The sequence below is a fragment of the Hyaena hyaena genome, unplaced genomic scaffold, assembly GCF_003009895.1.
Source record: "Hyaena hyaena isolate Hyena2069 unplaced genomic scaffold, ASM300989v1 scaffold_224, whole genome shotgun sequence".
NCBI classification, from domain to species: Eukaryota; Metazoa; Chordata; class Mammalia; order Carnivora; family Hyaenidae; genus Hyaena; species Hyaena hyaena.
In genome coordinates, this window is record NW_024080854.1 from 471,301 (window position 1) to 498,059 (window position 26,759).

General features: G+C 46.5%; 2 protein-coding genes across 13 annotated transcripts in view; one reads left to right on the forward strand and one right to left on the reverse strand.

The window, feature by feature from the left end:
* The window catches only part of RAB1A (RAB1A, member RAS oncogene family), a 29,771-nt gene extending 23,571 nt beyond the window's left edge, over nucleotides 1–6,200 (forward strand). The window contains 4 exon segments of the mRNA XM_039243145.1: nucleotides 2,310–2,405; nucleotides 3,921–4,052; nucleotides 4,531–4,714; nucleotides 4,717–6,200. Of these exon segments, the coding sequence (XP_039099076.1) occupies nucleotides 2,310–2,405; nucleotides 3,921–4,052; nucleotides 4,531–4,714; nucleotides 4,717–4,760 (456 nt within the window). The 3' untranslated portion in view covers nucleotides 4,761–6,200.
* CEP68 (centrosomal protein 68) overlaps nucleotides 1–26,759 on the reverse strand; it is a 37,265-nt gene that overhangs the window by 4,083 nt on the left and 6,423 nt on the right. The window contains exons 2-10 of one of the 12 annotated variants that reach the window (XR_005530351.1): nucleotides 21,319–21,721; nucleotides 20,103–20,192; nucleotides 18,176–19,702; nucleotides 16,118–16,240; nucleotides 13,651–13,747; nucleotides 10,216–10,388; nucleotides 9,470–9,641; nucleotides 9,253–9,322; nucleotides 7,898–7,917 (exon numbers count right to left, since the gene is read on the reverse strand). Coding sequence is in view for 4 of the 12 variants with exons in the window: in XM_039243141.1 (XP_039099072.1) it covers nucleotides 9,299–9,322; nucleotides 10,216–10,388; nucleotides 13,651–13,747; nucleotides 16,118–16,240; nucleotides 18,176–19,702; nucleotides 20,103–20,192; nucleotides 21,319–21,678 (2,394 nt within the window). In the remaining 8 variants the exon portion in view is untranslated. Of the gene's footprint in view, nucleotides 1–7,877; nucleotides 7,922–9,165; nucleotides 9,323–9,469; nucleotides 9,642–10,215; nucleotides 10,389–13,650; nucleotides 13,748–16,117; nucleotides 16,241–18,175; nucleotides 19,703–20,004; nucleotides 20,193–21,318; nucleotides 21,722–25,096; nucleotides 25,978–26,759 lie in introns of those variants that run through there. The other 11 variants (XR_005530350.1, XR_005530349.1, XR_005530352.1 and 8 more) reach the window with 11 other exon arrangements.

Here is a 26,759-nt window from a genome sequence, read left to right on the forward strand (position 1 = left end):
TTATGTTGAGCTGAAGCCAGCTTCCTTTGATTTCTCTTATTCCTCTGCCTTTTGGAGATACCTAAACAGGATTAATTCATTTTCTGTTGGAAGCCTGCCCTCTTTAGATTGGTCTTCCCACAACCTTCTACCTCCAAAGTCAGTCATTCTTTTCTGGAAGCATGCTTCCATAACCTTTCACAATTTGGGTCACTCTTGCATTAAAGAAGTGACTTTTTTTTAAGACGGGATTCCTAAAATCATTAAATATGACATAGAATCCAGCCAGTATGGACTACATGGGGTAAGTTTTCTCTCGACTTGGACTTTGAATTTTTTTTCCCCTCTCCTGCACTTCAGGACTCCTGCCGTTTTCTCCTAATTAATCCATTCAAAGATAGATATGAGGTTACAGAGACCAGGAAATAGAGCTCCACAGGAGGAGATTCCACTTCAGTGGGAGAGACAAACATGGAAAAATCAGTTACCCTGTGCTTAGGAGGGGTAATGATTATTATATACAAAAGTGATTAGAGAGGAAGGTAGTTAACTGTCAGAATGAAAACTTGGGGGTTTTCAGAGTGGCAAGGAGACCTAGGAAATTTCACTCTTTGGATGCCATTGCTTAGTCAGCTACAGTTCTTTGTTAGCATTTATTCAGAAACAATGACTTCCTTTTCTTGTCTAACTTTGTTATTCTTAGTGAAAGGGTTGGGTAGAGAAGGGAGCTAATATTTTATTGAGCAGCTTCTATAGTCAGGTGAGGCATTTTATAAACATGAATTCATTTAAACCCTTTAGCAGGTCTATAAAGTGACACCTAGGATCTATAGATGAGGAAACTGTCAGGTGACTCTCCCTAGTGTTAAATAACCAGGAACCTAGATTTTGAAGATTCGAAGTCAGGTTGGTGTGACTCCAAAGCTCTTGTTTCTCCATGGATATCCTGAAAGACTTTGAGGCCCCCTATACTTAGACAGCAGATCTAAATAGTCTGCTGCACTCTCAAGCTTCGTACTTTGGACAAAAAGTAATGAAGCTATGGTGACTTTTTTTGGTTTGCTTTAGATTAACAGTTAACATATAATCTTACTTGCCTTTTTTTTTTTTTTTTTTAACTGGAGCATGCTAAATTACAGACATTATATTTACTCCAAAAATACTTAAGTATGCATGTTACCATTTTCACATTTAACAAAACTGACACTAATGCCATAATCTCTCAACACCCAGTCTGTATTCAAATTTCCCCCAAATTGCAGCTTGTTTTCAGCAGCCTTATTTGTGCTGGCTCTTTAACAAAGGAAGTAATTTCACTGAGTGCTCCAGAACCTTTAGTTTTGCCATGTAAGACATTATTAGTAGGGATGGGCATAAAGTTCAGGAGCCATAATCCTGAATTTTACAGTTCTCTCCCTTTAAAGGCTGTTGCATCTTAATCTCCATTTGCCTTAGGCATCAAGTGCTTTTTTGGGTTTGGCTTTGTTTTTTTAATGGTAACACTTCCCATTTTACTATTTCCCCATCAGTCAAGGTATAATTTTTACCAGGTTCTTTTAGTGGGGTAGTTAGCTATTCTAAATACACATTTTAAGAAGATGTCATTGACTAGGAGCAATTTAAGCCAACTTCTCATTGCTTTGCTTAAAACCAAGTTTTTAAAAATCTAATAATTGAGTTTGCCTCTTGATATTTTTAAGTTTTTTAGACCCAGAATCTTAATGTAACAACATAAGCATTTGCTTTCATTGTCTGAGCCTATATGGTTGAAGTGTGGTAAATGGCTCTTGAGTTTTCTGAAAGTATTTAGAATCATCTTTGCATTGTTTTTCCTAAGAGTGAGATAGTATCTTCCTGAGATGGTTAAAATGTTATCTTCACTAGTAGTTATCTGATTTAGGACCTTTCAGTGCTTTTCCAATAAAGGTAAAATGTCCTAGCTAGTGATTTTGTCTTATTTGTGAGAGTATACTGTGTTAAAGGGTGTTAGGCAAGTAGCTGTCCTAATCAAGTCGACCCATCTCTGCCTTCATACTGAATGCGTTGCAGTGCTAAGGCTATAGGGAAGAAATATCAAGAGTATGACATAGTTCCTGGCTCATTGGAAGCGTTACCGCAAGCTGTATAGGCACAACCTTTTTATCCTGAACCTTCAGGTATTTGGCAATTACCATGCAATTTAGTAGTGTGAGCATTGAGGGTTAATGTTCCTATGTCAAATCTTGATACTCTCCGAAGCTATGTAAATGAAACTGTTCTCCTTCCTTCTGCCCTTTCCCCCAACTCTCATTTAATGGAATTGTGTGGATTTCTTGATTGTTTTGTAATAGTGGGACACAGCAGGCCAAGAAAGATTTCGAACAATCACCTCCAGTTATTACAGAGGAGCCCATGGCATCATAGTCGTGTATGATGTGACAGATCAGGTAAGTTCCAGGAGGAAATCATGTTGCAATGAGAAAGGAGGTTACTAATGGATAAATAACAGGTTCTTTTACTTTGTGTATTTGGCATCAGTATTATTTACAGGGCAAAATACATTGTCCAGTCCCAAATAAATGAGTCACATAAAAAGCATTTATTTTAGAGACGCCTGGGTGGCTTGGTTGGTTATATGTCCAACTTTACATCAGATCATGATCTCACAGTTCGTGAGTTAGAGGTCCACGTCAGGCTCTCTGCTGCCAGTGTGGAGCCTGCTTTGGATCTTCTGTGCCACCCCCCCTTCCCTGCTCAAGCTCTTTCCCTCTCTCAAAAATAAAATAAGTACTAAAAAAAAATTATTTTAAGGCAATTTACTTTATAAAAACAGGTATATTCTTTTTTTCACCTCCATTATACCTAATAAAGTGACCAACCAAAATTTTGTATTATTTTCCTTTAGTAAATAGAAAATTTAGTAATTGGTTGTACATTTGCTTGCAAGGGACTCTGCTTACATTTATTATCAACTAATAACTGATCATTTCAACAAGAGTTCATAGGGAGCTATGGATTATTTGGTGTATACGGTGTTCTTAGTTTTAAATATTAGCAGCAGTTTGCTGGTAATTAGATCTCTCAGAGTTGCCAAAGGCGAGATTAGTGGTCTTTGTGTATGAAGGATGTGGTTCACAAATAGGATGAGCTGGAAGAAGATTTTAAGAGGACAATGAGTATTTAAAAATTAGCTGTTAGAAGAAGGTAGGGAGGAGGGTGTAGAGATGGTGTGAATAATGTGGTCCAGGGGCCATCAGTGTTTTCTTTTTGATCAGAAAGAAAATTTCAGGATCTTTTTTTTCTGTCAAAGAATGAAAGATAAACTGAAAATTAGAATTTTTTTCTTGTGTCAAATGTTAAGTCTCAACTATGAAAGCGTAGCTAATTAGGAGATAACTAGAATCATAGACTTTAGAGTCCGTGCCATGAGAAATATTAGGTAAGTGATATCATTAGGAAAAAAAGAAATGCTAATTTAAAAAATCTTAAGTCATTACCATGAAATACTTAAATAAGAAAATTTCCCTCCTTTAAATAGGTCTGTGGAAAACAAGCATCTTTACTTTGGACTTATTTAATAATACATTTTGACAATTCTAGTACTAACATTTTAGATAGGCTCTCTTGTTCATAAAGTTTTATCAGATTTCAAAAAACAGGTTTTTATAGGTACATTTAAGTTGCTTATTCCAGAACAGATTTGACTGAACTGTAGTTTAATGATAAACTGTATTTCCCTCCCTTAAGCTTTCAAATATTAATGTCTTACTCCTGTAAGTATGTACAGTCATTGTAATATATCACTTCACTTTCTTCCTGGCACTGTAGTTACTGTTTTGTAGCTAGACTTGTCTCACTAGAACTTCTCAGGCCAGGAAAGACACTTCTGTTTTTATGTGCTAATATTTAGAGCAGCTGTGTCCAGACTGTATGATCATTCTTAAAAATGTCTGTCTTCTTAGGAGTCCTTCAATAATGTTAAACAGTGGCTGCAGGAAATAGACCGTTATGCCAGTGAAAATGTCAACAAGTTGTTGGTAGGGAACAAATGTGATCTGACCACAAAGAAAGTAGTAGACTACACAACAGCAAAGGTAGGTTTCAAGTTTGATTTTTCAGACTGAATCTGAAGGTGTTCAGTTTGAATTATGTATGGGTATGGAGTCACACAACAGCCACAACCATCTTACGGCTTTTAAAATATGTGCACTAGAGAGGCAACTGGGTGGCTCAGTCGGTTAAGCACCTGACTTTTGATTTCTGCTCAGGTCATGATCTCACGTTTTGTGAAATTGAGTCCTGCGTCAGGCTCTGCACTGATAGAGCAGAGCCTGCTCGGGATTCTCTTTCTCCTCTTCTCTCCTGCCCCTCCCATGCTTGTCTCTCAAAAAAAAAAAAAAAACTTAAAAAAAATATTAAAATATGTGCAGTAGAATATGCTGATAGTGGCTATTTGTGTAGTGTCTGTCTGGATTCAGTAAACTTAGTCCTTCCTTGGCTTCCCATTTCAGAGGACAGAAATGCACTAAGTGGAAGAAACTCTGTGTTAATTAAGCCTTACTGTTCTCTTAGGAATTTGCTGATTCCCTTGGAATTCCATTTTTGGAAACCAGTGCTAAGAACGCAACGAATGTAGAACAGTCTTTCATGACGATGGCAGCTGAGATTAAAAAGCGAATGGGTCCTGGAGCAACAGCTGGTGGTGCAGAGAAGTCCAATGTTAAAATTCAGAGCACTCCGGTCAAGCAGTCAGGTGGAGGTTGCTGCTAAAATTTGCCTCCGTCCTTCTCTCACAGCAATGAATTTGCAATCTGAACCCAAGTGAAAAAACAAAATTGCCTGAATTGTACTGTATGTAGCTGCACTACAACAGATTCTTACCGTCTCCACAAAGGTCAGAGATTGTAAATGGTCAATACTGACTTTTTTTTTATTCCCTTGACTCAAGACAGCTAACTTCATTTTCAGAACTGTTTTAAACCTTTGTGTGCTGGTTTATAAAATAATGTGTGTAATCCTTGTTGCTTTCCTGATACCAGACTGTTTCCCGTGGTTGGTTAGAATATATTTTGTTTTGACGTTTATATTGGCATGTTTAGATGTCAGGTTTAGTCTTCTGAAGATGAAGTTCAGCCATTTTGTATCAAACAGCACAACCAGTGTCTGTCACTTTCCATGCATAAAGTTTAGTGAGATGTTCTATGTAAGATCTGATTTGCTAGTTTTTCCTTGTAGAGTTATAAACGGAAAGATTACACTATCTGATTAATAGTTTCTTCATACTCTGCATATAATTTGTGGCTGCAGAATATTGTAATTTGTTGCACACTATGTAACAAAACAACTGAAGATATGTTTAATAAATATTGTACTTATTGGAAGTAATATCAAACTGTATGGTGATAAGTATTGTTTTAATTCTTATGGTTAAAGGGAAATAGAGCCTCGCATTATACTCAAAACAGCCTTTTGTGTGTGCAACAAGGTCACTGTAGACCTGTCTTAGAACAGCGTCCAATATGCTTTCCGGACACTATATCCAGTCAATGACCTAGGGAGGCTTCTGTGCTGTGTAGGGATTTAAGCAGGCTTAGTGGTTCAGGGAGACTAAATTGTATGGAAAATAAGTTTAGAATGTATGCTATCTAGTCTCTTATCTCTTATCCTTCTCTAAAACCATCTGAAATGGCTTCATCGATCAACATTTTGTTAATTCTTCTGTGGTAGAGGTGAAAAGCAGCGCACCTTTCCTGCTTGGCAAGTGATCAGACTAATGTGTGTGCTGGTACGGGTTCTTCTGTGCTGAGTCAAATGTCAGCGATCTTATCCTCCACAATTGTATAATTTAGGTCGGAGGAGAGTTAAAGCATTAAAGTAGAAAGCAGTAAATTTACTATTGATTCCCTAATTTTAGGAATTCTATCCCTAAAAATTAACTGAAAACACAATGCTAGGTGGGAATGATAAATGAAAAAAAATGTATTTATTTCCGTGGAATTTTGCACATGTGAAAAATTTTGTTGAATAGGACCTTGAAGATCCTAAGGTTTGTTTTTATTGCGGGGAAACAAAAATCTTTTGCTAACGATGGCATTTTGAGGTGGTAGAAGTCAGAGATTGTTTACTTGGGGTTGAAATAGCAGCCAAAACATTCTTTTACTTAGGCTCTTGGGATGTGACTGTTGGCAACACATTTTACGGTGGGATCTTTAATCCAATGATAAAATTTAAACTAAAAACAAGCCAAAAATGATAGGTTTCTTTATTTTCACTAAACAGGCAATTGAAATACATGGTACAAAAATAAGTGGTAAGATTATTGTAAAATGAAATGGACAGAATAAATATTCAATTTAATTTTCCATCTATGAGAATTTCACAATAAAATCATAGTTTACTTTGTATTATAGATGTGCTTGTTGGATCTATTCATCCTCACATAAGGCAACTGAAAAATCCCTCAAGATACCAACAGTTATGTGGGTGAAGTTGGTTTTGTTTCCAAAGTTTTTTTGCCTTACTGATCCGTATAAAGGGGGAAAGAATTCAGAAGCTATTTCCTAAAACAGAAGAATAATACAAATGCTAGTGTGATGCTGTACACTTCGGTTTTATGCAAGCTGTTCCACTGTCAGCTTAGTGGTGAGCTAGCAAGAAACATTCCATGAGTTTAAGATGTAAACATATTTACATTCTTACTTAGTTTTGAAGATCTAGTGTTCTTTCCCCCACAGCAGTCAAGCAAGATGTCAGAGTACAAACACTTCAAGCTACTATGGGCCTTAATAATTTCTTCATTTACTAAGGGGAATTCCCACTGGTCATATTTTAATGTCAGTGGCTTCCATGAATTAGCTTACATAAGGGAAGTGTCCTAAGCCTGACTGGTCACAATCTCTGGGAAGTCCTTGCAGAGTGATAGCCATTCTAGCCTGAGCAGAAATGTCCCGTTCTTTGACCTGTGACTTAAAATTTCCTTTAGCGTACATGTTGCCATTGCAGCATATTTTATGTCAACCCTACTTGATGTTCCAGCTTAAGCTGCAAAACAGCCCTGTATTGATATTGTTTCCTATCTGCAGATGAGCCTAGCCATGGAGCTGCAACACGAACCCAGGTCTGGAAACTGCCAGTCCAGCTCTTAGTACTACTTCCCTGTGGACTTCACTTCTACTAATTTAAAGGGACTACTAGGCAATTTTACTACAGGTAACTATGGCTATGTCAGTGCAAGCCACTGCCGTCCTTCAGGCTAAAGTGCAGCTGCCAGCCGGACTCTTGGGGTCCGACCCCGCTGTGTTTGCCCATGGAAATGCTGCTTGCTAGCAGCATCTTCCTGGGATGAAACAATTTCAACTGGAGTCTGCAAGGGGGTCTTAAACTGCTATAAGCACTGCTACAGTCCGATGTTGATACTCTTAAGTGTCACTCACAGCTAGGTCCACAGTATCTTTAGTCACACCTTATTTCAAAGGAGATAAACAAAAATATCTTAGAGCCTATCTCTAAGTAAAGTAATATTTCCTGGGAAATGGGTTATTCTGAAATAAAATACTCTGAAAATTCCTGTCAGTTGAAGGGGGTAGTTACTAGGCTGGATGGGAATAGAACGGCACGTTCAGCACTCAGTTGCTGTAACATTGGCCAATTTTGCTGTAGGGTTGTCATCTTCAGTTTTTTGGTGAACTTAATAGAAACCTGTCTATCATATATTAGCAAATAAATGGGTTTAACTCCTCAGGGCTATCCCAAAACACTCAGTAGAAAGGCACATACCAACTTATAGCCACATCAAAGAGAAGAGGAAATAGATCAATTTAAGAACAGGGGCCACTAGGGGCACCTGGTTTGGCTCAGTTCATGAGATCAAGGCCCACGCCGGGCTCTGTGCTGACGGTGCGGAGCTTGCTTGGAATTCTCTCTGCACCTCTCCGGCTTGCGCGCATACACTCAGTCTCTCTTTCTCAAAATAAACATCAAAAAAATTAAAAGAACAAAGGCCATTAGACAGATCTGCCATTTCTATGGAAATATAACTATCTGCTCTGGAGGGATTTTATTTTCTTAAATCTCACTGTGGAACCAAGATTCAAGTCCTAACCTTCTTTTGAAGAAGGTAATTTTCTATCAAATGTTCTGTTCTGAGGGGATATCAGAAGTCTGCTCATGAAAATAGTTGTTGTAATGTCACCTTTCGATTTAAAATGATTTGTGCATTTTTTACAAACATAGGATCTTTATGTCTTAAAAGAACCCTTGTCAAATGAGAATCTGGAAGGAGTTTGAAAAAAAGATGTTTAAGTGCTGACCTCACCTACATTTAAGTGTGAAGAATCCTTTCCAGAAGTCCTAGCCCACCGTAATACTACAGGCCAATTAATGCTACTACGTTTCTTGCTTCCATGTTCATGGCACATAAGAGATGTTTTAAAGGTCTTTTTAACCAGACTCTCTGGTTACCAGAAATAGCTGATCATTTTGCCTTAAAAAGCTATATAACTGAGGCTTTAAATGGTTGATCCATAGACTCCCCCCCATCGTTTTTGTGGTTAGTCAACGAGGCTGTGTGATCCTATCCATACCCTTTTCTTCCCTGATCTTGGACTGCTCTTCCGAGACAGTAGGAATGGATGGATGCGTCCTCCTAATGATGCCCTTTAGGTGTGGATAATCAGGCCCATAGTTTCACAAAGTTTAGCGGCAGTTCCTTATGTCTCTGACACATTTTTTCCTTTAAGATCTGAGACAGGCAGATGGAGTCTTACTAAGCCCCTAAGAGAACTTAAAAGATGTCCTAACAACCCAAAATAATTTGAGAACTTTCTGTTGGAGATTTAAAGTCTCTTCTAAAATCTTCAAGGGGGATTTATAAACCTAAGCTTAAGTTTAGGAAAAGACCCAAGTTCCTGGCGAGCCATTCAGTTTTTTCAGTCTCTCGGGTCTTCTGGCATGCCTGAGAATAGCACGTATTTGGTACCTTCTCTCATACAAACCTTCTTCAAATGACCTTTATAGCAGGTAGACTATTTTAGGAGCTCTGCTCTTTTTAGCTGGATTGAAGGGGATGAAAGGCCTGTAAGCCTTATTAGCATTATTTTATCAAAACCTGCAAAGCCACATGCTTTTGTAGAGAAGCACCAAAAGGAAAACCTTAGTTTGGAAGGATTCATTTTAAATAAAGATGGTAACTCAAGCAAGAGCCCTTACTTCAGGGAAGAGAAAGGCATTTTAAAACTTGTTAGTACATTAGAGTTAAGTTTCCCCCTTGATTTCAGTGTTATAAATGGCTCTTACAAGGGCTTCCTGAAAGTTTCCCACCAGCCAGGTTTTAGCCGACACATTACATCTCTGCCTGAGAAGATGCCTGAAAGAGAAAGAGAAACTTTTTTACAGGCAGAATGCTGCAGAGGAAGAGATGACGCCTGCAGTCACTGTGTTCATTTTAGAACTACAGTGACTGTTGCTCAGATTTCCTTGATGCAAGTACAGGGTCTCCCTGCCCTGGGCATACCTTTATCCTTAACTTTCGGCTCCAGTGAAGTCTCACCTAGAAGGTCTGTGAGTGACGCACCGTATTTTGGTGGCAGGAGAGGAAGTCTCAGGGAAAGTATGTTAGGCAGTGGCGGCCCCACGCTGGGCACGAACCCCCTCTGCTCTCAGCTCCTTTTCCCTATCATTCCCTGCTGGACTTTCCCGAAGATGAAAAGAAAGTTGTACTGTTAAATCGCCCAAGGCACGTTCCCCCACCTATCCCCTAGCCCTTTCTGGAAGGGAGCTCACAGAGATCGTTGATGGGAAGGGAGGGGTGAGGACTTAACAATAAGCTGCGTGAAGATGGGCCAGAAGAGCCTCCAGAACAGGTGGCCTGACAATGACCCTCTACTGGAGACGCAGACCTAAAAAAGCAGGTATAGAGGAATTTTGCCACTGTTGTCTTGAGGGGTGGAGGTGAGGGCACTGCCACGGAAGTGCGAGCACGGGGCACCCTAGTCCTCAGCAGGCAGCAGGGCTAAAAAGAGTAATGGAAAGCAGCTCGGGGAGTCAGCTTGCCACGGGGAGATCCCCAGCCTCCTTTCTGGCAACGGCAGCATCTCCCTTTTTCATGTCCGGGTCTTCTCCTAGCATCTCATTGCTTTCAGGAACTCCTGGTTCAATAAGCTTCCAAGAGCTCGCCAACTGTTAGAGCAGGGGCCCTGCACCCTCATCTGGCCCTGGGGTCCAGTGGACACGGTGTCTTCCCTCAGGCTGCCTACTCACCAGGCTAATCCCCTTCACGTCGGTGCTCCCGTGTGCCGCCGTCGTGTGGTCAGGGATGAGGGTGCAGCCAGCCAGCATGTCCAGGGAAGCTAAGATGGCATCATACAGGCGATCTGCGTGGCTCTCCAGCTCGCTGGGCTGCTTCGAGATCCTCCCGAGAACATCCTTTAACACTAACAAACAAGGTTCAAAGCATTTAGGCCAAAAAACAAATCCAACATGTATTTTCAGAAGAATCCTAGAAGGGTTTAGTGTTTTACACAAAATAGGAACATGGCAATGGCAACAGTTTCAGGACATTCACTCTCTAATAGTGACTGTCTAGGGACTCCTGTTGCACTGGAGGGTCTGTGTTAACTTAGGATTAAAGCTGAGCGAAGAATCTCGATGGCTTCACTCTGGATTTATCTAATTCACAAAAAGGCACAGAAACATGGCTCTCTGGTGACTGGCATCATGTGACTTTCAGAGTTAAGACACAGGGCACACCCAGACCGTATGGGGCAGGAGGCTTAAATGAAACGAAACAAGAAGCCAAGATTAGGACATTGGGCCCCACTGCAGGTTCCTAACAGATTCTGTCGGCTGGGGAACTGTTACTTGGCATGTACACAGCTAGTCTGGGAGTGGATTTGGGAATGCTGTGAACCCTTTTTGTGGGCCCTAAATCAGCAGATTTCCAAATTACCTCAAAGCAGGCTAAGACAAGAGGTTAGCAAAGCCAAGATTTCCTCCTGTGGGCCGAGTGTTGCGGAAGGGATGGGCTACGTTCAGAGAGCATCACACATGGCAGGCTTGTTTTTCTCTGAAAAACCTTACTTCCTTTGTGAAACACAAAAGGCTGCTTTAGCTTCCTGAGCCTTTATCAGCTGTGTTAACACTCTCTCTAGTTTCCTGCTACAGCTGCAGCGTCTGCCAGCAGCGGAAGGGAAAGGGGAAGCTGCGTATCTGCAGAAGATGCTGACGGACGAACGGGCGGCAGGAGAAGGGACACGGGCTCGCTGGGCCCAGATCAGGTCCCTGGGGAAGGCACACAGATGCTGAGTCATCTGGGCAGCGCCGTCCTGGCGAGGCCCGGAGGAGGAGGGCGGCCAGGTGCATGGCACAGCTCGTCTGTGAGCACGATGGCTGCGGTTTTCCCTCCAGACCTTTGCTCGGTCCTCCTGTGTTTGTCAGAATTCAGGAACCTTTATTTTTTTTTCTAAACATTTATTTTAGGATATTAGAATGCTTGGTTGGGGCCAAGTAAAAGGAAAGGTTGGGGCCAAGTAAAAGGAAAGCTGGGAGTAAGAATGAAATCATCTTTCCCAGTAAGACTTTCCTCTTTTAATTGAATACATATGTACAGAACTGGATCACGTGACCAGTTCAGTAAGGAGCGTGGGGTCAAGAAAGGACTGGCGACTCGGGCACCGAAGCACTGGGCCAAAGTGCCCAGAGAAGCCCGCTGCCCACGGGGAGGCCGCGGCAGGAGGCTGAGATGGACATGTGGGAGGGGAGTTAGTTTGGTTCTTGTCCCTACAGCTGCACTTGCGACCGCAAAGCTGGCAGGGAGTGCTAGTGCTCAGGCTCTACGGACTGGCTGGCGGTGCACCCTGCAGGGAGCTGAGCTGTCCTGCATCTAGCCGGAGGCCAGGGGAACTTGTGATGACCACACAACACCAAAGTTCCTGATGAGTCCAAGCAGAGGACAGGAGGGGCAGGTGTCAGTCAAAGAGCCTGCATACATATCTGAGAATCACAGATAGGGCTCTTTGGCAGTGAAACCTTCAGACTCCTTTTGAGACAAGGGCCAAGTGGGAAGTTATTACAGATTAAGCACTGACAAGTATTACTGGATTGGTTTTTAAATGAAGGTCAAAGAACCGGTAGCCTGTAAGAGGCCCACTGTTCCATGTGGCCCGCAGGAAGAGTCTCCTGGTATGAAGGGCTTTCCCGTCCTGCTCAGGCCTCTGCCCCTCCAGACACAGCAGCGGGGGAGTGGGCAGAAAGGGGCGTGAGCCAGGCTGCCGCTCCTTGTGTGGTCCCAGGCCAGTTCACAGCTCCGAGGGGACAGTGACAACAGTACCTATCTCACGAGGCTGTCATTAAATGGGAAAAAACCAACACTGGTACGTTAACTACTTGCACACAGCGTCTGGCACAGTGTTCGGTATGACGCCGACGTAACTACACGCAGCAGGGGAGCCTGACATACTGAATTTCTGCCCCAGTAAACCCAAGAGCCAAAACAAAGGCCTCCTGAAGGCAGGGGACTGCAAAGGGCTCACGAAATTCACACTGGATAATCCCTGCCCTGCTAAAACTCCTTCAGTAAGTCCCTGTCCTACTGAAACCCTTCTGCCTGCTCATGGTTCTCAACCCTGGTCACTTTTCTTCCCAGGGGATCTTGGCAATGTCTGGAGATGTTCTGGGTTGTCACAATTGGAGAGGAGGCACTACTGGTATCTGATGGTTGACGTTGCCACACATCCTGCAACACATAGGACAACCCTCCTCACACAGCATCATGTGGCCCAAAATGCTGAGGACGCCCAGGTTGAGAAACTGCCCTATCCCACCTGCCTAACACACGCCCACACTGCTGGTCAGGACAGCGCCACCTCACTGGCCCTCGAGCCCGAGGGCCCTGTCCAGCTTTGACTGGTTTCCTTCCAGCATAGCCCACGCCTCACTCCAAAACTGACGCATACTACAGATGGGCTCTTTTAGCTCTTGGTTGTTTAGTCGTCCAGGAAATGAGGGGCTCTTTGGCGATCCACCAGTTCTCCGCTCTAAACCTAGCATTCCCCCCACCTCACCCTCCATACCCCACCTGCCCTTGGCAAGGGCAACGCCGCCTTAAATCCTTGCACCTTGCAGGCTTAGGCACACTCTTAACATCTGTGACTTTACGTTTTCCTAAATGGGGAGCCCATCCTACAGAATGAACGTGAGCTTATTTTGTTGTACCACTGTCCCTGTCATCAGTTCACTCCTTCTCTTAGCCTGCTCCCTTAGAATAGACTGACTGCTCTCGGGTGCTGAAACAAATCTCCTTCAAGGCAGAACACAAAGCAGATAACCAGAGAGGGGCCCAGCCTGTGCTGGGATAGGAGGGGAGGGGAGTCCTCTGGGGTTCCCACTGCGAACGTCCTGTCAGAGAACCAAAGACCACTGGATTAAAACCAGCAGCGCGGCACAGGTCACTACCATGAAAAGGTAAAAGTGTGTCACTCTCGCAAGCTCCAGGCCTTCTAACTCAGCTTACCTTCCTGACCGTGACCAGATCCCCGTGTGGCCACGGGGGCAGTGACAGTGGGAGGGCCGGAGCCACAGCAATCTATGGCAGTGGGTGGAGTGGGGAGGGGTCTTTACCAGTGACAGCGTGGCTCCCTGGACTTGCTGCCGAGAGGGAGGGAGCACTGGCTCAATTCAGAACTTGCTGCGTCTCACCTGGAGTGCTGTCCAAGAGGCACTGAAGAAGAATCTCCCCTTTCTGTAAGACGCTCTCTGTCAGGGACTGGTGTTCATCTATATCTTTCTTAAATTGCTAAAGCATGGGAGAAAAAAAAAAAAAAAAAAAAGCTTCGTTACCAATGTTCTGTAAGTTACTCAAAAGGATCCCTTGCAGGGTAGCTTGATTCCCCTCTAACCTGGAAGCAAACCCACTCAATCTTCAGAATTCCCCCAGTAAACAGTATATTAGTTTAACTTTCCCTTCTTGATCCTTTGAGCCCAAAATAGAGTCAATCTTTGTTGTTGTTGTTGTTTACAGTCTAACAAAACAGTTTTCTTTTCCCTGGCAGAGCCTGGTTCATGAACAGCCTGGGGGTTGCAGGTTCTTTCTTTTAGACCTCACTGGGTTTTCTTTAAACTCACAAGGCTATGGGATTCTCAAAACACAATGTCTTCTATCCTGACAGACCCGAGAAGTAACAGCCACATGAGAGGTGCCTCGACCCACTTCTTCCCTGAACGTCCAGCTCTGTGCAGACCTTGGGCCTCGGGAAGGCATCGGGGAAGCTGAGTCTCCCAAGTAGCTGATCTGTTTTCCCCTCACGGATACCAAGCCTTACAGCTGACTGTTTTGATGTTCCTTTAGATGCTAAGATGTGTCAAGTCAAATCCATGATGACTTTTAGTACAGGGTACAAAACTTGGTGGTTCACATTCTCAAGTTTTAATTTTACTCTTGGACTTAACTATATTCTTGTCTTTAGTTTTCCTCTGCCCTAATACCTGTGCTTTTTATTTTATTCTTTAGTATTCTCTGTAGTTTATATGCTGCCATAAAGCTACAGTGTTAAGACAAAGAGTATGAGACAGTCACAGTCAACAATTCGTGGACACAAACACACCTGCTTATATTAGGTATCTACACAGGGGTCAAGGTAGCTCACACTTATTTGTAAGTCATGCACCATTATGTGTGGGAAAGGGGCTGACAGTGGTCCCGCTTTATGATACAGCTGTATAGGTGACACAAGAGGGCTAGTCTTCACTGACTTGTGAGGGTTAACTCCCAGCTCAGGTCTCAGTTCTACCCACAAAGCAAGACAGCTGCTCTGGCCAGCCTGGAAGGTGAGGCAGAGAAGGACAGGGAGGGGTAAAATGGAGGAAATGGACTCGTTCTACTTGGCACTTGCTCTGATGGGGATGGGGCCGAGGCACTCTGGAGAGACCACCCAGGTAATTCTGAGGGCAACTTCCAGGCAGTTTCCTCTCCCCACAGTGGTACTGCCCCTAGACCCCCAAGGGGCGGGCCCTGCCCAGCTACACACACATACTCAGGAGCTGCGCACAGAGAGCGCTGTCACACTCAGCCTTCCCCTCCTCCCTCCAGCACACTCTGGGCAAGGAACTCCAGGTGACCTCTGTCTACACAGCAGGAAGTAGCACTCCCACTAAGGTGGGACAGCTGGCCACCCAGGTGATGCCCCTCCCTAAATCTGACTTGGCTCCAAGCTGGAAAACAAAAGGCCCATCTCCATCCTGCCCACCAGGATGTGCTGGGGGCTGGGTGGGTGCTGCTCTGGCTCAGGGACAGTCAATAACCTCCTCTGAAGGCACTTGATTAGGTGGCAGAAATGCAAAGAACTGTCTCAGAAAACCCTGTCAAGACTAGCATCAGGCTCACACCACAACTCCTAACTACCTCTGCTCCTTCAGAGGTTGGAAATGCTTGGCCAACCAGACATGCTACAGGCCTGTGGGTAGTTCAGTCAAGGTTAATATTATGCTTAGGGTAACTGTATAATTTATCCTCCGATTCAGAACACGTCTGAGAATGAAGGGGGACCTATTGATGGTTATTCTAGAACAACAGGCAAAAACTATCACTTCAGATACTAAAGTCAAATGAACCAGAACACACAAAGAGATGTTAGAAATAACAAAACCTTAATGAAGAAGAGGCAAAAACCCCCCAAAAGAAAACACAGAAGCAAATTCCAGTCAGGGCTTTCCAAAAGAACTTTTTGTGATGATGGAAGTGTTCTAGCTACGCTACTCAATACGGTTGCCACTAGACAAATGTGATGCCTGACATTTGGGACTGTATCTAGTGTTAACAGAAATAGGAATCTTGAATTCTACTTCAGCTGAAGAGCCACATGTGAATAGGCACCCGGTGACTACTTTATCCAAGACATTTGGAAAATTACATCGCAAATCATCCTTAAGGATATTAGACTGAGGATAATAGATTTTCTCCAAACTCTTCTTGGCCTGGGACATAACTCCTACATTTTACAGTGTTGCAACAGTAAGAATCTGGAAAGGACCACTGATTAGATTTCAGATACAACGGTCCACTGTGCCCTAACATACTGAGTATCGGGTATTTGAGCTTTTACTTGTAATCAAGTACTTAGCCACCACTCTGGTGAGTGAGCAGCCAGAAGCCAGGATCACATATTACCCGGTAAAGCTGCAGAGAAGACTTGAGACCTGTAAGATTGGACTTGGATGGAATCAAGTGGTCGGTAACGTCGGCTATGTTATACAGCCAGCCGATCAGCTCTTCCAGCTGACAGCAGAACGTCTGTGGAGACAAATAGAGGACACATGGTGTTACAGACCAAACTGCTGTCTGCACTTTCAATCCAGGGGATTCTAGGAGAGAGACTGCGCTTTTCTGGAGTGTTCCCTCACTTGAGGGGTCAGTTTCCACGCTCCTCCCCTGCCTGTTCCCACCCTGACTCCAGACCTCCACCGGGGCAATATGACGAGCCCCACCTTGGCGGTCTCCCCTCAGCCTTTGTGACAGCAAAAATGACAGGCTGAAAAAAGCCTGCCCTGCACGTAGGAAGAGAGCAGCTAGGGGGAGGGGCCACGGGCAGGGAACAGCCCAAAAGCATGCCAACCGTGGAAACCAACTGTTGGGTGACACCAGTGCGAGCTTTGGGAACTGTCCCTGAGGAAAACAGGAGATAAATGGCTATGATTGTGACTAACTTGAACGTATGGCAGGAAACAAGTGAATTACAACTGCTTGTCCCTGTTCTGTTCCTGCACTGCCCAGGGCACCGGGCCCCTAGACTCCCACTGGCCACTCACCCTGGGGAGGCTCTGACCCAAGCACTTTGCCTCGCAGTATTTCAGTCTTTTATCACAAAAGAGGTACCTGCTAATATCTGTCCTACCTGCTTCATGGGACAAAATAAAGTCATCCACAGGCCATCACGAGGCAGACCAAAGGCATCAGTGCTAGAAAACATCTGCTGCGCCGGCTCATGGGTTCCAGGTTCTCCAGCCACCTGCGCTGCTATGTGTGTGCAGTGTCCGTGCACTCACCCAGGACACGAGGCCTTATGTGGGACTCTCCACATGCAGAGAGCCACATACCTGAAAATCCTTGTGTCAGGGACTATGCAAAGCCTTCAACAAGAATGATTTCATGTAGAGGCGCCTGGGTGGCTCAATCGGTTAAGCATCTGACTATGGCTCAGGTCATGATCTAGCTGTTTTTGAGTTCAAGCCCTGTGTCAGGGTCTGTGCTGACAGCTCAGAGCCTGGAGCCAGCTTCAGATTCTATGTGTGTGTGTGTCTCTCTGCCCCTTCCACACTTGTACTGTCTCTCTCTCTCTCTCTCTCAAAAATAAACATTAAATGGGGTGCCTGGGTGGCTCAGTCGGTTAAGCGCCCAACTTCGGCTCAGGTCAGATCTCATGGTTCGTGGGTTCAAGCCCTGCATCAGGCTCTGTGCTGACAGTTCAGAGCCTGGAGCCTGTTTCGGATCCTGTGTCTCCCTCTCTCTCTCTGACCCTCCCCCACTCATGCTCTCTCTGTCTCAAAAATAAACTATAAAAATTTTTTTTAAAAACATTAAAAAAAAAAAAAAATTTCATGTAATCCATACTACATCTCCAAGAGGAAAGGCTCTGCATTTTATAAATGAGCAAACTCAAAAGACTAAGCTGAAATTCTAAATATGGCAGTGCCATGATTGAAATTCAGATCTGCCTGATGCTAATGACCCCATTCCACAGAGTATTAATCCTATCTCCAGAGAGTCACGAGTCCACAAGATGTTTGGTGACCAAAATGTCTTAGGACACGGTACATGAAATGACTTAACTGTGAAGCGCCACCACTTTATCAAACTGAAGCTCTGAGAAGTCCCGCAGTCAAGAAACCATTTACCATTGTTTAGTTTAGTATTTCCTAAAGGCATGCGAGCACAGATCTTTCTCGGCAGAATCATCTTAATCCTCAAGGTTAAGAACTCTAGGAAGCAGCCAGGAGTAATGGTTAAGCTTAGGCTCTTGCCTTGGGTGGGCAAGTTACCTAATCCTTGAAGGCCTTTTCTCCCAACTGTGAAAGAACAGTCGTCCTTATCAGACAGGTGTGAGAATCAAGTAAGCTAAAGCACAGCACAGCGCCTGGCACATGTAAAGTGCTCAAGGTTACTACATTTGATTCCATGCGCTGGGAGAAGAGATCCCTCTAGGCAAAGCCTCCTGAACGGGGAGTTTACCTCCACACACTGCACGAGTGATTCTTTTCCGGGCTCTCCTTTCCCAGGAGGCTGCCCATCACCATCTGGGGCTAAGAATGCACGCTGATCCCACACAGCTGGCAAAGAAGAGTGTGCTGTCAGGGGTCCAGAGGAGACTCCCAGGGCCTGGCTGCTCCCCAGACCGCCTTCCCCCGCAGAGCCCCTTGCACGGACGAAGGAGCAGAGCAAACGGTGGTTCTGGCCCTCAGGGCCCCTGGACCCCCTGAGGGCGGCCCCAGAAGGAAGATGGCTCTGGCTGGAGTCCGACGGGAGGGAGGCAGGCCCATCGCTGTCTGACACGTTGAGGGAGGTCTGCCCTTCAGCAGACCCAGTGGGCAGGGTCACCAAGGTAGGACTAGAACCTAGACATGAAACCAAACTAGAAACCTGTGTCAGCCGAGCGGGCAGGGCGAGATACTCGTCATCACTTTCCACCTCCTCTTCTGGTTTCCATCTAGACTCTGTGCAGGCCGGGTGCCCGCCACCCTGGCTGGCCCCCTTCTCTCTCTCTGTCCTGGGCAAGGGCCAGCCTCTGTCGCATGTCCTCAGCTGGGGAGAGCCCTCCTCAGGGCGCTTGTCCATCGGCAGCCAGTCCTTCACATACCTCTGGGCTGGCTCTCTGCTCTCCCAAGGAGCGTCTCTGCCGCCCGAGGCTCTGGGGGTAGAAGTGAGCTGGTTACAAGATGCCAACCCCACACTGCACTGCTTCTGGGGTGCTCCAGAGGGCCACCGCATAAGGCTCGGCTCTCTGGGCCTAGAGAATGGCAGGGCAGAGGCCTCTGCTGATGGGCAATTCTGGGAGCCATTAGTAGGGAACTTCAGGGTACTTGCGGGGGAAACAGAAAAGCTATCCAGGTCTACACCCGAGTCCTGCAAGATAGGATCAGCCAGCTTGTGGCTGTCAAGGTGCTTTGGGAGGTGAGGCTTGGGCCTGAGCGGGTAAGTATAGTCCAGCAGGTCTTCATACTCCTTATTCGGATTCCAGAGTGGGGAGTGGCGGTCGGGGGAAGGAGGCAAGGAGTCCGGCAGCACACAGGCCCAGTACTCGGCCTGGAAGGAGAGGTGCCTCCTGCCCAGCCCAGGAGCATCAACCCCGGAGGACGCAGGCTGTGGTGGCCACTGGAGCCGTGGCCCTGGCCCCACCACGGAGGGGGCCGACTGGGGCACGACCAGCTCCAGGGAGGATGAGACCTTGGCAATGGAGCAACTCTGAGCTTCTGCCTCATCCTGGTGACCCTGGAGACTGCTGCCCGGGGAGGAGGCAGAGACGCTGCAGCTGGAGAACGGAGGAGCAGCAGCGCCTTGGCTCACTACAGACCTCCATCTTGTTGGGAAAGGGAAACCTGAGCGCTGAGGCTGCTGGCTGAGGTCCAGCACCCGTGGTGACTCAACTGGGGATGGGTCATCTTCGGTATCGGCCTCATGTCCTGAGCAGAGATCTGTGGCTCTGGGATCCGTGAGGGTCTGAGGTAGCTCCTCTGAGGCAGAAAGCCTGGTCTCCTCCATCTGTTATGAGAGGGAAGAAAACCCACTCAAGTAAAAACAAGCAAACCAAATTTCGTTCTTAGAGGACAACTTTGGAATTTCCTTGGGGGCCTAGATGATATTCAGGAAAGGTCTTGAAATAAGAGTCTGCTATCTGATGCGAGAACCAGACAGTGTGCGGCTAGTTTCCAGCACCGACACCCAGCATGCTCCGGGAAGCCGACGGCCTTCCCTAAACTGATCACACCCTCAGGTCTTCGTGCAGGCAGAGCGCGCATGCAATCCGACAGCTCTGTCGTGCAAGGCTGGAGCGCCCCACTAACTTCTGAGACGCACGTCCTGGGTGGAAGAAACCTCCGACTGGAAACACATCGAAACCAGCAGGCAGCTGATCCACGAAGCCACATCCTGCTCGGCTCACCTCGGTAGGAACTGAACGCTGGCAAAGCAAGTCACTCATTTTAGCCTCTTCCCTCTGAGTTTTTAATCTGCTCAGGGAAGAACCTGCGCCCCGAGGGAGGTGGGACAGCACACTGGTTAAAGGCGTGGGCTCGGAACCGGACAGACTCAATGCCCCTAACTGCCACCTTCCAGATGTAGGACATTGGGCCTCAGTTCCCTCGTCTGTGAAACAGGGATGGTAACAGTACCACTTACTTAGGACATGAGGATTAAAGGAGCTCACACGTGAAAAGCACAGGTAAGAGCTCAAAAAACAACAGGTACTACAATAAGCAGCCCATTTTTAGTAAGCTCCTAAAACAGCCTATTTCTATGTTTGCTCATGAGCTCCCTGCCTCACTAAATCTCTCACAGGTGCCCTGAACCTTCCGCCACCCCTGGCTCCCAGGCAGATGGGTACAGCTTCAGTTTTCTCCCAGACAGGCCTATGCAGCACCCTCCCAGGACAGAACCACATGGGGGCAGTTTTCAGCAGCCAAGGCCACAAGGACACTGAAGACATCAAAGCCATTCCATGGAAGGCCTTGGCAAGCAGAACATAATAGGATGCCAGAGCTGGGAAGGACAGCGCATTCCGGTCACCTTCCCAACTGTACCGAGGGCCTGAAAGACTCGGTGACATTCCTGAGGTCACAGAGCCAAGCAGGACGCCTTGCTCCACGTGACTCACACTAGGTAAGGCTTCCCTGCAGTCAGGGAGGCCCAAGAAATTCTTCTTCCCCGAGGACCGTGCCGCCTACTACGGGGCCTCCAAGCCTCTGCCAGGTTCCTTGGGTCCCAAGGGGATGCAGTCTCAGAGCCTTCAGGAGCCCACAGCCCTGGACCCAAGTCTCCTAAGGACTCCCCCTAAAGACTTCAGATCACCAAGTCAGAAACAGGACGCAGCCCCCTGGGCTAGCCCACCGGGCAACAAACAATGTCTTGACGACAGCATCCTCAGTCTCTACAAGATCACCAGTCACACTCTTGAGGAACAGGAGATGCTGTGGACAGAGTCCCCAGGGCCCAACTCTCCAGGTGAGCCTGTAACTCAGAAGCCATCACGCCCACATTCCCTTAACTCCTCCCCTTGTACAGACGCTGGGAAACCAGGTAAGATGGTGAGAAAATGCTAGAACATACCGCCAAAATACCACATTAGTTAAATCTACAGTCCCATTTGCCTTATTACCTACCTGGCTTTCCACAGAGTGCAAACGGTGTCCAGTCGCTGCAGGAGGAGGAGGCAGGCAGCCAAGAGCGGGCTTAGATCTACCAGCTACCGACTCCCTCCTGGTGCTGTTAGCCTGCGGCTGGTAGGCTCCAGAGGGGCTGGGGCCAGCCCCATCACAGCAGGCTGGGGCAGGGGGCCCCTCTGTTCCCCACCCCGGGGATGCGAACCCTCCCTCAGGTTCCGGGAGTGCTGGCTGCTCCTGCTCCCCACTCGTGAGGCCTGGGGTGTCCGCTTCCTGCTCCCTGCAGCTCCACTGCCCATAGGACAGGGCCTTTGCGGCTGCGGATGCCTCCACCTCTGCCTTTTCTTCTCCCAAGGCCATTGAGATGTCACTAGGTCAGTGTTCCCCCGAAGCCGTCGGCCTTCTACAAGATGGCAAAAGGAAAAAAAAAGATATATTTACTGCATCTGTGTCCCAGAAACCTTGCTTTTTAATGACCAAGACAGACATTTGCATAGCGAAGGAAACCACCAACAAAAGAAAAGGTAAACTACTGAATGGGAGAAGATATTTGTAAATTATGTATCTGATAAGGGTTCAATAGCCAAATATATAAAGAACTCATACAACACCAAAAAATCAAATAATCGGGTTTAAAAAATGGGTAGAGGACCTGAAGAGACATTTTTCCAAAAAAGACAGTCAATGGACACATAAAAAGATGCTCAACATCACTAATCAGAGAAATGCACATCAAAGCTCCATGACAGGGCCGCCTGGGTGGCTCAGTCAGTTAAGCGTCTGAATCTTGATTTCAGCTCAGACCATCATCTCACGGTTCCTGAGATCGAGCCTTATGTTGGGCTCTGCACTGACACCAAGGAGCCTGCGAGGGATCCTCTCTCTCTCTCTCTCTCTCAAAATAAATAAATAAAACATTAAAAAAAAATCCCCACCATGACACATCACCTCACACCAGTCAGAACGGCTAGAATAGAATAAGAAGGACAAGAAATAACAAGTGTCGGCGACAAGGTGAAGAAAAGGGAACCCTGTGCAGTGTGTGTAAATTACTGAAAGTGAGGTAGCTCCTGGGAAAATCGTACGGAGGCTCCTCAAAAAACTAAAAATAGAAGTACTGTATGATCCAGTTATTCCATTTCTGGATGTTTACCAAGGAGAACTGAAAACATTAATTTGAAAAGATACACGCACCCCCATGTTTACTGCAGCATTACTTACAATAACCAAGACATGGAAACAACGTTAAGTGTCCATCCACAGTGAATGGACAGAGAAGGTATGGTGCATATATACGACGGAATATTACTAAGAATATTCAGCCATAAACAAAGAATGAGATCGTTCCATTCGTGAAAACACGAATGGACCTAGAGGGTATTATGCTCAGTGAAATAAGACAGAGAAAAGACAAATACTGTATGTTTTCATTTATATATAGAGTCTAAACAACAACAAAAAGAAACAGACTCATAAATATAGAGAACTGGTGGTTGCCAGAGAGGAAGGGGGTGGGGGAGATGGGTAAACTAGATAAAGGGGACTAAGAAGTACAAACTTCCGGCTATAAAGTCAGTCAGTTACAGGGATGAAAAGCACAGCATGGGGAATATAGTGTATAATATTGTAATATAATCTATATACTGAAATAATGTCGTGTGGTGACTATACTTACCCACTTACCATGGTGAGCATTTTGTAAAGTATGCAATTGTTGAATCATTATGTTGTACACCTAAAACTAGTACGTCAACTATATTTCATTAAAAAAAACTAAGGACAGCCTTTTTCTTTTTTCTGTTGTTTTCTTTTTTCTTTTCTTCTCGCCAAAGAAAAGAAAGATCAAATGTTGACTTCCTCAGAAGAGAACACCGGTCTGGCTTTCCTTGGCCCCAGGGCCTTCCAAAGGGGAAGCAGAAGGGTCAATACAAGTCCAAATCAGAGACCAGGCTCAAAGCCCCATTGTCATCCCCGTCCCTTCGGCCTAGTGCCACAGGGTCAGGGGCCGGGGCTGCGCCCTCCCGGGGCCAGGCCACAGCAGTGCTGTCGCCGCAACACTCCCACCGGCAGGCAGCCGCGGCCTGGCTCCGACCGCTCTGCCCCGGGCTTGTGCCCGGGCGAGCTCAGGCCCTGGCCGTGCCCGGCGGCTTCCCACAGTGCCTGCCCGGGCCTGGCGGAGGAGGCGGGACCCTCCCTCAGAAACCGCAGCCCAGGCGGCAGGGCAGGTGGCGACTTACTCCCGCCAGAGAGCGAGCGAGCAGCACTCTTCTCCCACTAGCTTGGGTTATGATGAACTTGCACCCAGGGAAATCCAGGTGGTAACGGCCCCAGAGCACGCGTGCGTTGGACAGTGAAAGCGAGAGCCCTGGGCCGGCTGGTGGGTGGGCAGGTGAGGGAGAACCAGGGCGAGCACTCAGGGAAGGAAGACGGAACAATCTGGGAGCTGAATCTGAAAATAGGACTGTTCCAGTAAGAGCGTCAGGGATTACAGAGAGACTCCCACCCCTCAGCCTAACAGTTCAGGCCCCACTGCCACCGGGGACACCGGTGGACGGGGCTGGGGCTGACAAGCTGAAGGAGGGGAACAACTCCCGGAAGATCTGGAAGGGGAACGAGGGAAGCAAGTGCCCAGGACTTTGGCGGCCACCTGGAATGCACTGGGCCAACCTCAAAGCTAGAAGCTAGACAAAAATAGCCTCGTTTCCTCAGAGACCAGGAGAAGCAGTGACAGCAAGAGGAGGTGCGGGAGGGAGCGGTGGGGAGGGGGGAGGCCCTAGACTGGGCTCCTCCTGCTCACGTGCTCACTGGGAAGCTGGGTGCGGCACAGCTAGGTCTTGTAAACACCCGCCCTGTACTGCAAAAGGGTCCTCCTCTGCTTGCCGGGGCACCCGAGGCTCCAGACCCATTCGGAGGTGCCCCTAAAGGGCACACGATTCACACCGACTCTCTTACTTCTCACAACTGCTGCATGGGGCAGAACAATTTTTTTGACAGGTAATATGTGGATGAAATACAAAATGCACTGCAGATGGAAGTCTCCCTCTGTCCTTGTCCCCATTCGTCACTGTAACAGGCTCCTGCATGATGCAGGGCATTAAGACAGTGCCTGGCGCACAGCGCGTGCTGTGGATCAGCTGGTGCCAACAGTGTCATGGGGGGAGTGTAGGGCACAGAATCAGTGTAGAAAGTCACCTTGCAGGCAACAAAGGAGTCCAACAGAGGGAGAAAAAAGCAGCCAATTTCTCATATAACTGAAGCAAAATATTTACTACTAGCTACTCCCATAAAAACAGGTAAATAGTCTCATTAATTCTGTGCATAGGGCTCTCCCTCAGCTCTTGAAGTACATGCAAACAACAATCTATTTCAACCTTTTCCCTCTTTACATAAAAGTAGCACACTGTACAGGACACCCGTTCAGTAATGCTTTCTTTCCTCTTTTTTCTCTAAAACACACACACATACACACACACACAGACACACACACACACAACAAAGTATCTTGGACATCTTTTCTCAGCAATACCCAGAGAGCTTCCTCTTTCTTTGACATCACTGCCCAGTACCGTATTCCACCGTAAAAGTGTCCCCCAGTTTATGTCACTGTCTCTCTATTTGCGAATACTGGGGTCATTTCCAGTCTTTCCTTACTACGACCAATGCTGCAACAAAGCACAACTGACCAAACAAAACCACCAACGGCACACATCCCTTGCATGCACACTAGCATGTGCATAGCAGAAACATCCAGCAGAAGAGGTGCTGAGGTGAAGGGTACCTGCACATACTTGAGCCTACGTTGCCAAGTGGCCCTCTAAAGGGGTGGCATCAATTTACACAACTGCTAGCAGCAGGCCAGAGGGAGTTTCCCATGGGAGGCAAGTCCTCTTCTCTTCGCTCACGGAGGGGGAAACCAAGGCTCAGAGAGATTTAAACACAGGACTGCGTCACTCCAGAATCCAAGCTCTGTATCAACCATCAAGGCAACAAGTCAGAAGGCAGAGAAGCACATGAAGAAGAGGGAAGAGAATGACAGGACACAGAGCTGAGTGACCAAGTCCTGCTGCGACATGTTCATGGAGCCACATCCTCACCTTGTGGCTATTTACAAAACTGCATGTGAAGTTGTTTCCAGGCAAATTCTGTTCACTACAGGAATAAGTTGAACCCACGAGCTGGAAAAAATCTAACCTGGCACCCCGAATTTCTCCTCCTTGCTCCATTCCTAGAAACTCTCAGTGGCCAGAGTCAGGCCTCGATGGGTGGCTAATGCTCCCTCCATTAAAGGGTGTGGTCTGGCGACAAGGGCTGGAATAAGATGCTGCTGGGGCAGGAAAAGGGTGCAAACAAATGATCTTTGTTTTGATGATATGTCTTGTCTGGATCTCATTATTCAAAAAAGCAGCTATCCATTTATCCTGGGGGTTGGGCGGGTGAGCTAGAATTACAACGTACTGAGGGAGCCACCCTAGGTAACCTTCAAGTGTACACACAAACCTGAACTAGGTTAACGTCGTCGCCAGAGGCCCTTCAGCAACCAGGTCAGATGGTCTGAAATGGAATGATTCCCATGGAAAAAGTACCTCAGAAAAGGCAGGTTATTTCCTCAGTCTGGATAAACAGTCCTTTCATAATCTTACTTATGAATCTGCCTGACAAGTCATGCTCTCCCCTCAGCTCCACAAGTTGTGAGAAGAAAAGATTTAAAATGTCCATGAGAGTGCATTTCAAGTTGTATGTAAGATGCTACAGGACACAAGGGCAGATATCAATGGGGGTAGAAATAATAAGGGAAAACTGACTATCAAATGTGATGAAGTGGCCTAGCAAGTGCGCAGGGTTTAGATTTCTGAGCCTCGACTCCATCTGCGCTTGCCAGGTGGACATCTCTAATACTGCATGAAGGTCCAGCCCTCGTTTCTACAGCTTCATGACACATCATTCCTTCTACCTTTCTGGGGGGAGGGCGAGGTAGAGGTTCCACTCAGACACTTCTAATGAGAAGAAGCTTAGCTACTTTTCAAAGCACCCAATGGTGCGCTCCGGACGATGAAAATGACCTGTGGTGTTGGACCAACACTGTCTCCCAGGTCGACAGCTTTACACAACCTACGACTAACTCTGTGGGGGGCCTCCTTGCTCTGAGACCAGGTGCCTTACAGAGCTCCTGCTAGCCAGCAGCTCTGCGCTAGACAGAGGCCTCCGCCGGCCTCCTCTCTACCAGGGAAAACCACAAGATCGAAACGGGGGCCCAGACCTCTCGGAGCATAGACAACGAGCAATGAATTCAACACTCTATCTGAAAAATCTGTACGCCCCACAACTGCCCTGTCCTTGGCCGAACCAAGAGACAAACCACATAAGCTTCAGGATATGGCAGCAACCACCTGGACTCTGGTATTAAAATTCGTCATTAGTCTCCGACAGAGGCCATATGACCT